Here is a 12,132-nt window from a genome sequence, read left to right as displayed (position 1 = left end):
CAAAACACAAAGAGGAGAAGCAAAAAGAGGCCTCGGGAGCCTCCTCAGTGGGGGTCTGACACACCAGGCACAGGCCATCACCCTTGGCCCCATTCCCTCGCCTTTTCTAGTTTTCAAAATGTTATTGCCCGCTGGCCCCAAAGGCAAACAACTTGCCCGCTATGCCAGGCCCTTTGCTTTCCCCCATAAAGGCAGATATGCAGTCCACTCATTATCAGGAAACCGGTGCACCTACAGATGACCACGCGGACACAAGAAACTATTGAACAAAGAGAATCCTGGGAATCAAATGTAACACCCAGAGGCAGGCTGGCTCAATTCCCTCCACCATACATAACTTCGTAAATTCTTTTTAATCAATATGGTTTCGCCTCAATGATGTGTGTGTATCCCTGTGTGTGTCCATCCTGCAAGGCTGGGAATGGAAATGTAAGGAAATTCTTGTCAAAGCGCAAGTGCCACGCAAGCTAAACAATACTGTTATGATTATCCCATCTTAGGAATCCAGGGTCAGCCAGAGCATTATTTCTCAGGTCAATAACAGCTTTGAGAAAGTGCCGATGCCAGCTAATAAAATGGTACATTATCCCTGAATGTCATGCCTGCCTTCCATTCTTCTAAGACACGGGAGACCATCCATTTCTTAACTTCTGAAATGTGGAAAACAAAGTCATTTGCAAAGACTTCCCATCGGAAATTATTTCCAGCGCTGCATGAGCCACTCCCTGGACACCAAGGAGAGATTCCCTTTGAACACTTTTACACCCTACGCATGAAGTGTTCTCATGGCCTGGACCACGAAGGCCACTTGGACGCCACTGACAGAATGTGAGAAGGGCATGAGCCCTGGCACAGGCCTGCAGGGCGGGGAGACTGGCTTGTAGCCAGTCGTGGCTAGCATCGTGGCCTCTAAATTCCTCTCAAGCAGCAGTTCTACAAGCGACCTCCTTTCCCCTTCCTTGTTCCTTTGGATGGGAAATCTCCCCAGTCATCCAGAGGCCAATTCGAATGCCCTTCTGAGCCCTCGGGTCCTTTATTCCCCATATAGGCTCAGACAGCCGACGCTTCTGCTCTTCCTGAAAACATCTCTCATTAATCCTTTCTAACTGCCATGACCCTCATTGCTCTTTGGCTTCTCAAGGCCTGGCAGCTTTAATCCAAATGCTCAGAACAGAAGACTTCTTGGAACTGAGGTGCTGTTCACCCCAGTTGCCAGTTTTATCTTCTGCTGCCTTCTTCCCAGTGTAGCCTTCTGCCCAGCCACACATACTCTCTCATGTATGCTCTCTGGGGAAGTCTCCTGCTACTGTCCTGAGTTCCCACAACCTTAGGAACTTCATACGAATTAATTGTCTTCCAGGTCTGGAGGTCAGAAGCCTGATGGAGTCTTATTGGACTAAAATCAAGGTGTCTACAGGGCTGAGTTCCTTCTGGAGGCTCTAAGGGAGAACACCTTTCTTTGACTTTCCTGCTGTCATAGGCTGGAAGGCCCTCTCCTTGGCTCCCAGCCCCCTCCACCATCTTCAAAGGCAGCGATGCTGCACTGAGCCTTCTCCTGCTACCACCTCTCTGGTTCTCCCTCTTCTGCCTCCCTCTTCTGCTTTTAAGGACTCTTGTGATTACATTGGGCCTGTCTGCATCATCTAGACTAGTCTCCCTATTTTAATGTCAGTCGCTGAGTAAACTTAATTCCTCTTTCCACGTAGCCTAATTTATTGTCAAGTTCTGGGAATTAGGACATACACGTCCATGGGGTAATGTTACTCTGCCTGTCACAAGCTCTATCCTATTCTCTGTCCCCCACATTCAAGAAATGCTTTCATTATCTATGCATCAATCAATTCATTGGCTATTGTTGCTAAAACCACATTTTTAAAAATTTATTTATTTATTTATTTGAGAGGTAGAGAGAGACAATGAAAGAGAGAGAGCATGAGAGGAGAGAGGTCAGCGGGAGAAGCAGACTGCCCGCTGAGCGGGGAGCCTGATGTGGGACTCGATCCCAGGACTCCAGGATCATGACCCGAGCTGAAGGCAGTCGCTTAACCAACTGAGCCATCCAGGCGCCCCAAAACCTCATGTTTAAATTAAGTAAGGCTAGTAATTGCAAATTACATATTTAGAGGTCTGGAGTTTATATTTTTAGGGAAAAAACCCGTGACATTGAACGCTCATATTTACACTCACTTTGTATTATAAAGCACACCAGTGCTCACTCTGAAGATCCTAATAAAACACACACCATGTAACATCGAATTAGCAGAAGCTAACTATACGAATGATACTGCTTAATTACGTTTGGCAGTCAAACCCCGAGAGCACTACGTTTCAAATGTATTTTAAAAGCCAGAATCTAATGCATACGTAAAGTATTTCTGCATCAGTGAGCCACACATTTTAGGAAACCGGCAGCAACTTCAGCTTAAACTTCTGTGGTTGTTACTGCTTCCTTAGGCTCTAAGAAGGGAGCAGACACAGGCGACGATGGGTAAGTTACACATTCTGTTAGTCGGAAACATAGTGCAAACTATAACTGCCTGTTCGAGGGCGTTAAATAAGGGGCCGGTGCCTGGTATGGCAGAAATCACTTCATACTGTCTTCCCAATACCAGCCATTAACAGAAAGGACCATAGGGACGGAGGGAAAAGCAGGCGCCAATGGGTCCTGAAGACAGCTTCAGAGGGTGGAGTTCTTGGTTCTTATGTAGGTTATGCTGTTACTACTAGGACAAGTTCAGGTGTGTGGCATTTACCAAAACGGACAGATTATAGACACTTTCTGTCCCTCCTCAGGAAAGCCTTCTCTGGACACCTCCAGAGCAGACAAGGTCTGGGAGGTATGGGCCGTTACGGGACCTTACACTTTTCCTTCACACCCTTCGCCACAACCTCATACGGATTGTTTTTGTGATTGTTTGGATGGGTGTCTTCCACGGGACTGCCTTGCTTACCGCTGTACCCTTAGCTTTATCACAAAGATTGGTTCATCTTGGGCCATTTAAATGTTTGAAGACTTGAATAAATCCTCAGCGGAAAGGGCAGAGGCCGTGTTTTTGTGTTGGTCGTTTAAATGTTTTAACCTTGGTGTTGTGGAGCACTTCGAGCAAAGAGTGTCCTCAGCTCTCCATCAGCATTTTCTCGAAGGACCCAAGTCTCACTCATGAGGAACTCTACTTGATGAAGTAGCAGAAGCCACCTCAGAGGCTCCTCCAGTTCCTTTCCAGAAAGGACACAACAGGAACTCAGCAGGTGGGAGAGGAAAGTAGATCTTCTTTGATGTCACGTGTACAGACCTCTTAAAGTTGTTCAGGGGTAACTAAATTCTTTGTGACTCTTCCCTTGTATTTTGGAAGAGTAGTTCCCCACGTGGGGTCCTGGGCCCAGCCCAGGCATCACGAAGAAGGTTGCTAGACATGCACATCCTTAGACCGCAGTAGAGACCCGATCCTTCAGAAACTCTGGAAGTGGGGCTCGGCGATCCGCTGGACTAGGTTCCAGGGCAGGGGCGCCCGGGGGGCTCAGTGGCTTCAGCATCCGACTCTGGTTTCCGCTCAGGTCAGGATCAGCGGGTGGGATCCTGCCCTCCACACCGGGCCGTGATCTCACGCTCAGGGTCCCGAGTGGGTTTCAGATTCTTTCTCCCTCCGCTGCGTCTCTCCCCAGTCACCGGCTCGCTCTCAAACACATACGACCTTAAGAAAGTCTTCCAGGCCATGCTGACGCACGTCTGAGTGAGAACTGCTCCCCTAAACCCAAGTGTGCGTCCCCGTCGAGGATGAGCCCAGAGGGCTCCCTCCGCTGCCGAGGTCCGAGCAGCCCGGACTAGAGACGCTCATCCCCGCACGGGTGTCCGGCGGGGTCTGCGCGTCCCTCCGCCGCCGAGTGCCCTGAAGAGCCCGCGAGGCGCCCGTGGGCACGCGGGCCGGGCGGGGAGCGGCGTCAGCGCGTGAGGGTAACACGAGCACCGGAAGCACCGTCCGTTCCCCTCGCACTGTCAGGTGCGCGGTAGCGGCCGCTGCGCGGTGACAGCCGCAGGACAGCCTGAGGAGGCCGAGTGTCCGAAGAGTCTGACACGTGCGTGCTGCGCTGCGGGGGAGCGGCGGCTGAGGACGCCCCTCCGAATTCGCGGCTGCTGTTCCTCGGCTGAGCGTTCCCGTCAGCACACTAACGGCGGGATCCCGCACTCTGGTGCAGAACGAGCACGCTCAGTGCCGGCTTTCTCCAGAATAAACCTCCACTACGCACGTCGAGGGGCGACAGTAAGGGAGGGTGGGGGCGAGGCCGAAGGTAACGCGGCGAGGACGGCTCTTCTGCTAAGCACGGGCTGTCCTCAGCCCTGGCCGCACGGGGGTCTGCTGGCTTTTCTGCTCCGAGGCCTCCTCCTGCCCGCGGCCCCCGCGGCCCGCGCGCCGCCCTTCGAGATCGGAAGTGGCCAGGAGGCCCGCTGGGACAGAACGCGAGCACCGACGGCGGGAAGCCCGGGCGGGGTCGGCCGCGGAGGAGACGCTCGGAGCCGGGGAGGCTGCCCTCTCCCGGCGCTCGGACGCAATCCCGCAGACGCCGCCGCGGGGTGTCTTCCGCCCGGACTCGGGCCCTTGGCCCCGCCCCCTGCTGCCGCGCGCGTATCCACGCTCGGCGCCTGCGACGCCGCCGCCGGTAGCGCGTCTCGGCCAATGAGGTGCCAGGAGCGAAAGACTGGCCAATGAGACGCCGGGAGGGTCGGGCGGCCGGCCAATCGCGACGCCTGGCACCCGGATATGATTGCGGGTTCTGGAGGCCCGCGGTGAGGGAGTGTCGTGGGCTCGGCACGTGGGGCTGGGGCTGGGAGCCGGGAGCGCGGGTGACCGTGGCTCGGTTTCCGTGTCCCGCGCGTGGGGCCTGCGTGTCAGCGTCACCCCTCTGGGGTCGAGCGGGGGCTCAGTCCGTGCGGCTCTCCGTGCGGGCCGAATTCCGCCGCCGGGCGCCGGCGCGTGTGCAAGCGCAGCCCATGGTCCCTCAGGGGGCGAGCCGGAGGGTCGCGGAGACGCGGCGCGGACGGTGACAGCATGAACCTCCTACCCAAGAGCTCCCGGGAGTTCGGCTCCGCGGAGTACTGGGAGAAGTTCTTCCAGCTGCGGGGGAAGCGGGCTTTCGAGTGGTACGGAAGCTACCTGGAGCTGTGCGGGGTGCTGCACAAGTACATGAAGCCCCGGGAGAAGGTGAGCGCGCCCGGCGTGCGCTCGGAGCGTGGGCGCCGAGGACCGTCCCGCCGCCCGTGGCGGGAGGCGACGGGCCGCGTCTCACGGCGGCCGCCTGGGCCCGCGTCTCCGGACTCTGGGCGTCCCCGCGGCTCAGAGGCAGCTCTGAAACGTCCTGTGCAAGGTTTCGGGGTGGGCGACCTGCTGCCCCAGCCCCTCCCTGAGTTAGTCATCGCCCGGGAAGAGTGACCGCAGTAGTGACCCTGGCTGTCGCCTCCCGGGGCCGCGGGCGCGTTTCCGTCACGGCGCACCGGTGTGGAGTCGGCGGTCCCCGTGGCTTTCCTGACGCCGAGTGCGCCGGCGGGGGCTGTGGCCGGCCGCGGCACTTCCGGCCTGCGCTGCGCTGGCGATCGGGAGCCGGAAGGCACGTCCCGGGGTGCCCGGGGCCAAGCTGAGCGCGGGGGGCTGGGGGCAGACGAGGTGTGCGCGGGGTGGGGCCGAAAGAAGGGCGGGAAGGTGACTGGTGGGGGGCGCGCCGATTGCGGGGCTGCGCGGGTGCCGCGTGCGCTCCTTCCGCGGCCGGGACCTCGTCACGACTGCGCGAGGCTCCTGCCTGGGTTGTGGTGGAAGCGGCGGCTCTGAGCGCCGGTGTCTCGCCGCACATCGTGGGCAGGGAGTGCTCCCGTGGGAGCTGAGACTCAGCCCCATCAGGGCAAGACTTGGGCTCTTCCCACCAGGCTTTTCCAGGGAGGGGACGCTGGGGCGGCATTTCGAGGGCTGGGTGCACGACTGCTGTGCAGAGAGGGGGCAGCAGCTTGTGTTTCAGGTTTGGCTTTACGACATACTGGAATAAAGGCCGAGGTGTGGCTCAGTCGACTCCGTGCTAGATTCTTGAGTTCAGCTCAGGTCTTGGTCTCTGGGTTGTGAGTTCAAGTCCCTCCTTGGCCTCCGTGCTGGGGCTGGAGCCACCTTAAACCGAAGGAGCAAAGAATACCGTGAGGTGGACCCGAAGGCATGAGTGGATTATGGTTCTGTCACAACTAGGTTTTAATAGCCAAAGAAGAGTTGTGACCTGACCGTATTTAGATTCTGTGTCTTCCTATCACTTCTTGAGTAATTGGTGGTTGCTTCAGGGGGGACAACCAGGATTAGCTTGTTTGTGTAGTACAGATAGCCTATTTTCCCATAGCTTGCATCGTGTGGCTGAATGTGGTTTTCACCGATGAGTTTCCCTAAGCCGGTTTCTAGATGGAACCTGGAATCGCCTCGGTAAGGCTGTCTCCCAACAATAGCATCTGCACCGCCTGGAAACTTACCAGCCACGGGAGATCTGATTCCTGGAAGTATCTGCAGGTCATTCCTTTGCCTTGACCACCTTCATCTTGTTGGTTTTTCCCCTCAGGTGCTGGTGATTGGGTGCGGTAACTCGGAGCTAAGTGAGCAGCTGTATGATGTGGGCTATTTGGATATAGTGAACATTGACATCAGTGAGGTGGTCATCAAGCAAATGAAGGAACGCAATGCCAGCCGACGGCCCCAGATGAGCTTCTTGAAGATGGACATGACACAGATGGAGTTTCCTGATGCTTCGTTCCAGGTGGTGTTGGACAAGGGCACCCTGGACGCTGTCCTGACAGACGAGGAGGAGAAGACCCTGCACCAAGTGGACAGGATGCTGGCTGAGGTTGGCCGTGTCCTGCAGGTGGGCGGTCGCTACCTCTGCATCTCCCTGCAGTTTGGCGCCAGCTACATTTCCATGTTATCATGATCCTATATTTTCAAGGAGCCTGGCCCGCATGCGTCTGCCGCCTCTTCCCGATTCCATTCCTGGGGACCAGCCCAGCCTGGAGCAGGAGCAGATGTGAGACAAGATTTGTAACTCTAGGCATCTAGAACAGAAGGGCCAGTTCTGACCCAAAGGCCAGGTATTACATTTTAAACAATTAGACTCCCAAGGTTATTGACACAGCACTGGTCTCACAAACAACATTCCTTAGTCTGCCTGTGTACCTGCAGGTCCAGGTGGTTGGTATGGGAGACAAATCATAAAATATTTTTCTGTACAGAACAGCCAGCTATTGTTCAAGTAACAGAAAAGATACACTAACTTTAATTTGAGAATATTTTCTCCTACAGCCATTTGCTGGGTCAGCCCTAAAAGGCTTAGGCAGCTCCTTGCCTACATCAATAGTTCTTATATTTAGAATTACCCGGGAGTTTAAGAAAAAATAAGTTTAAGAAAAAAATACCTGAGGCTTCCTGTCTCCCCTCCCACCTGTTCCTTCCCACAGCAGGGTTTTTGACCCTGAAATACTGAAGTATTTCGAATATTCCGAGGTGACCCTAATGTTCTGCTGGGACTGAAAATTACTGGTTTAGATGGACTCTTAACCCAAGTAGCAATGATGGTAGCATGGAGCCCATGAATCTGTGCTTATGGAAGGGGCTTTTAAATGTGGAGGAAAAGATCAGGTCAGAGCCCTGGCTGTCACATGGGGTGCTCACAGCAGAACCCTGAGTGACAGCAGCTCCCCTGAACAGTGACATCAGTGCCCTTACAGACAAGCCACGACTTCTGTGTCATCCTGACATAGCCCTCTGCAGCCACCACAGGTCACAGGACACGTATGGTGCAGGAACGTAGATGGTGTTAGACAAAGACTTGTTTGCTTCTCTTTCCCAGCTCGGCCACTACAGTGTCATCATGTTTGATGTCGACAGCAAGACCCAACACTAGGAATGAGTTGCCCACCACCAGCTTTTGTGGACCAGCCTTTCCTGCAAAAGGTCAAAAGCATCTTGACTCCTAAAGGTAGGAAGTACAAAAGGTTGGGGTGGGAGGTGGGACGGAGCCTTTAAAAATTGTTTTCTTTTTAACAAAAAGTGTGCATAAGTGTGTAGCTTGATGAATTTCCCCGCAGTGAACACATCCGTTTACTTTGAAAACACAGAACACTTGGAGCCCACCAGAGGGTCCACCCCTTACCTCCTCCTGTGACTCCTCCTCTCAAGGAGAACCCCATCCTAACTTCAGTCAGTACTGCTTAGTTTTGCCCATTTTTGTTCTTTGTGTAAATGGAATCTTACAGAATATATTCCTTTTGTGTTTTTCTCTTTCATTAACATGATCTTTGTTTCATCCATACTGTGTACATTGTTCCTTTATACTGTGGTTTAGTGTCCACTGTGTGACTATACCATACTCATTTCCCCATTCTGTCGTTGGTATTTGGGTTGTTTCCCATTTGGACTTTTATACGTAGTCCCTGCCCTGCTGATAAAGTCCAGACTTCTCCATCTCTGCCCCCAAAAGGAACCTGCGCATTTGTAAAGACTGGTGCTTGCCATAAGCATGAGACATGCCTCCCAGCCGCCAAGAGCCTGCACCAGTGACCTGGTGTCACCAGACACTGGCCTTGATACAGGTCCCTTCTCCTCTAACTTCCTCAGGTGGCCCAGGTGCGGTCTGCTTCCAGGTAGCCTGCACCTGGGGCCCTCCAGGCCTGGGGAGTTCTGGTTGGTCCCAGTGTGCCTGCCAAGCCTCCAGTCCTATAGGAGCCCACCAGCCCCTAGCAAACCTCTTTCAGGGTGCTGCTTTCTTTGGACAGCAGTCAGTTCCCTTTCAGACCAGCTGCCAGAGGATGTGAGCTCACCAGTAATGAGGCCTCCAGGTATGTCTGTTGAGCACCACCCCAGGTGGCCACCTGGCGTCCGACACCCTCCAGCTTTCCCTTCAGGGAGACTGCGTGCTGGAGTAGGTTGCACGTGGGATTTATACACATGCCTTGTAGCTGGGACAGCCCATTCTCTGGCTGCTTTTCCAGACACTTGCCCTCCTCCCGGCTCTGACTGCCCTGACTTGGGCAGCTTGTCCATGTGCACTGCGGACCCTCCAGGCCTGTGGAGCTCCTGCCTGTGCCGTTACCTGTTGATCCTTGTGGGCAAAGGGATCCCAGCCCCAAAAGGCCTTCTGAGGCAGCAGCTGGAAACTGAAGGCACCCAGTCCAATTTGGGACTGGCTGCCTGACAGCACTGGCTGCCTGATAGGGTTGCTGGCTTCTCCACCACTCAGCAGTGCCAGGGGCATCTTACTGCTTGGTGGGGCCTGGGGTTCAGGCTCTAGCCCCAGCCCAGCGGGCAGGCCATTTTCTCCAACTCTGCCTTCTAGGAAACTATGAGCATAAGGTTAGAATGAGGCAGATGCAAGGATCCCAGATAGCCCCCTTTTCTGAGCCAAGCCTGTTCTGTCATTTTGCTCCTCTCAGCTGCCACCTCCTATGCCTGGGCAATCTGTAGCCAGTTAGCAAGCCTTGGTCTTCAGGGAACAACCCAGGCCCCTAAAGTTCTGGATGATCTCTGGCAATTGAATGGACTCAGGGTGTGAAGAGTTTATACCCTGAAAAATATTTCTGAGGCTCCTTTTGATACTGGGAACTTTAAGTCCCCGTTTGGACCAACTGCTTGTGTCCTGGGCTCCTCCAACAGTCAGGCTTTCATGTGTCTCTGTTGGAGGCTGTCCTCATGCAGAGACTTACTCATTTCTGCCCTTGCAAGACAGTCCAGAGTTTTCTAGCTCTGCTTCATTGGGACCCTTCATATTTTTGAATGCTTGTGCTTGGAATTAGACAGAGTTTTCACACATCTGAAAGCAGGCACTTTCCCTGTGCGGGGTGCCTGTCGAGGGCCCAGTATGCACTTCGTCATCCCAGGGGCTACAGCTGTAACTTTATGGGACTGTGGGCATCTTAGTGAAGAACCACGTGCTCAGACTCCAAGGTGGTAGGATCTCACACCCCAGAAACCATTAGGAGGTATGAGCCAAGCTCAGCCACCACATAGCCTCTTGCATGGAGGAAGCCCAGCCCCACCGAATCCTTCTAAGGGGGCAGCTGCAAAGGGACAACAGTCCCCATTTTGATGGGCTGCCCTACTGGGATCCCAGGTTTCTCCAGTGACCAGGGCTCCCAGGTGTCTTTTATTGGAGCGTGTCCTGGCCAGACTGCTTGGATGCTCCGTGGCAGGCCAGTTGAATAACCTTTAGGTCTGCCTCCAGGGGGAATTCCCTATTGGGCTTGTAGGGCTTTCTGTTGGGCATAAACCCTATCCCCTAAGAGTTCGCTTCTATGTGCTGGTGTCTCCCGATCCCTGTCCCATACTAGATCCCTGGCTTCCTGGAATAGCATGCATATGCATGTGCCGTAGGCACACATTCAGCAGACTTTGGACAGCAGGCCCTAGAGTCACAGAGACTAGGACTGGACCCAGCGAGTGGCGTAATGGCCTCCAGGAAGGAGTGAGTCTACCCCCCAGTAATCACACTGCGGCAGCACATTGCTAACCACCCCCATTCGCACTTGCTGCTTGATCAGATTCTGGCTCTTTAGCAAGTGGGACTCACCAGCGTCTCTATGGGAGGGTCACCTGCCAGACGCTCAGCCCGCGCTGACGGAAGGAATGCGGTATGCTCCAGCTCTGTCTTCAGGGGGCAGTGCGTGTATTTGTATAGCCTAAGACTTAAAATTAAGCTCATTCCTTGTTCTTTAAACGTCTGCACTTGTGTCGGCCCCTTGACCTTGCTGCAGGTACTTGGCAACCCCTTGGCACATGCATACACAGTGCACTCCCCCAGAGCGGGCTGTGGGTAGCCCAGCCTGACCTGGGAAACTGCCCTCCCCCAACCACCTGCATGCCTCCAGCTGGAGGGATCCCACCCCCAGAAATCACTCCGAGGCAGTTGCAAATTGGCAACAGTCAGTCCCCATTTAGACTTCCGTCTTGATCCCATCCTGGGCTGCTTTTGCAACCAGAGCTTCCAGGTGTCTCTTATTGGAGGCTATGTGAGCCAGCTGCCCGTTCCGCCCTGGCATGGTAGTCCGGTATCTTGCTCTGCCTTCATGAGGAACATGAGTGTTTGTGTAGGCTAGGGCTCACAGTTATGCCCACACCTTGTTCGACAAGAGCTTGATCCTGTGATCTTGCCCTTCCAGACCCTTACCCAGGGGCTCAAGATCTCTGCAGCCCTTAAATGCACTGTGCCCGTATGTGCGGTACATACCCCTCAGCCAGCCTTGGACAGCTAGTACTCTGAACACTGGGGAAGCTAGGTCCAAGCCCAAACCAACTGCATAGCTACCCAAATAAAGAGAGCCTGCCTCCTGAGAAGAAAAATCACTCTGAAGTAGCAGCTGCAAATAGGAAACATTTAGTCTTCATTTGACTTGCTGCCTGCTCCGGGCTGGGCTTCCCTGGCCGTTGTCAGGGCTTCCAGGTGTTCCTTTTTTTTTTTTTTAAGATTTTATTTATTTATTTGACAGACAGATCACAAGTAGGCAGAGAGGCAGACAGAGAGAGAGGGGGAAGCAGGCTCCCCGCTGAGCAGAGAGCCAGATTCGGGGCTCGATCTCAGGACCCTGGAATCATGACCTGAGCCGAAGGCGGAGGCTTTAACCCACTGAGCCACCCAGGTGCCCCCCAGGTGTCTCTTCTTAATGGCCCCACCCTAGCAAGTCAGTGAGTGACCTTGAGCTCTACTAACAGTGGAAATTCCTCACTGGGTAGGGTTGTCATTAGGCATAAGCTTTGATCTTCAAGACCTCGCTCTAACCATAACCAGACGTGCCCCATGGGTTTCTTATTGGAGGATTCGCCAGACAACAGCCCAGCCCAATCTGACAAGGCAGTCTAATATACTCCCATTCTGCTTAAGGGGGAATGTGGGCATCTGTGGAACATGGGCAGGAAGGGCTAGCTACTAGGCATAGGCCTATACCCCAAGAGTCTTTCTGTGGGCCAGCCTCTCCAGGTCAGTGCCCAGTGACTGCTTCAGAGTGATTTTAGGGGGCTGGGCTTCCCCCATCCTGAGGCTGGTTCACAGAAGTAGGCTCTTGGGGATACAAAGTCACCTGCCTGATTCCAAGACCTAACCTACACAAATGTCCATATTCCACAAAAAAGG

General features: G+C 54.3%; 2 protein-coding genes across 2 annotated transcripts in view; both read left to right on the top strand.

Moving 5' to 3' along the window:
- The first annotated feature begins 4,799 nt into the window (after positions 1-4,799).
- Positions 4,800-7,973, top strand: LOC125085538 (eEF1A lysine and N-terminal methyltransferase-like). Its single transcript, XM_047704009.1, has 3 exons — positions 4,800-5,198; positions 6,580-7,102; positions 7,861-7,973. Exons 1-2 carry the CDS (start codon positions 5,046-5,048, stop codon positions 6,943-6,945), a joined length of 519 nt encoding a protein of 172 aa, XP_047559965.1. The 5' UTR covers positions 4,800-5,045; the 3' UTR covers positions 6,946-7,102; positions 7,861-7,973.
- Positions 7,881-12,132, top strand: part of VAMP4 (vesicle associated membrane protein 4) — a 42,687-nt gene continuing 38,435 nt past the window's right edge. The window contains exon 1 of the mRNA XM_047704013.1: positions 7,881-7,989. The gene's annotated coding sequence lies outside the window, so the exon portion shown is untranslated. The remainder of the gene's footprint in view (positions 7,990-12,132) is intronic.

This window comes from Lutra lutra, chromosome 15, assembly GCF_902655055.1.
Source record: "Lutra lutra chromosome 15, mLutLut1.2, whole genome shotgun sequence".
NCBI lineage: Eukaryota > Metazoa > Chordata > Mammalia > Carnivora > Mustelidae > Lutra > Lutra lutra.
Note: the sequence above shows the minus strand (reverse complement) of the source record. Positions and strands in the feature narration are given on the sequence as shown.

Excerpts from the sequence above, each read along its gene's own strand:
- LOC125085538 (XM_047704009.1), top strand. The coding sequence starts at position 5,046 with ATGAACCTCCTACCCAAGAGCTCCCGGGAGTTCGGCTCCGCGGAGTAC. Across the intron at positions 5,199-6,579 it reads ACATGAAGCCCCGGGAGAAG|GTGCTGGTGATTGGGTGCGG; the intron begins GTGAGCGCGCCC and ends TTTTCCCCTCAG.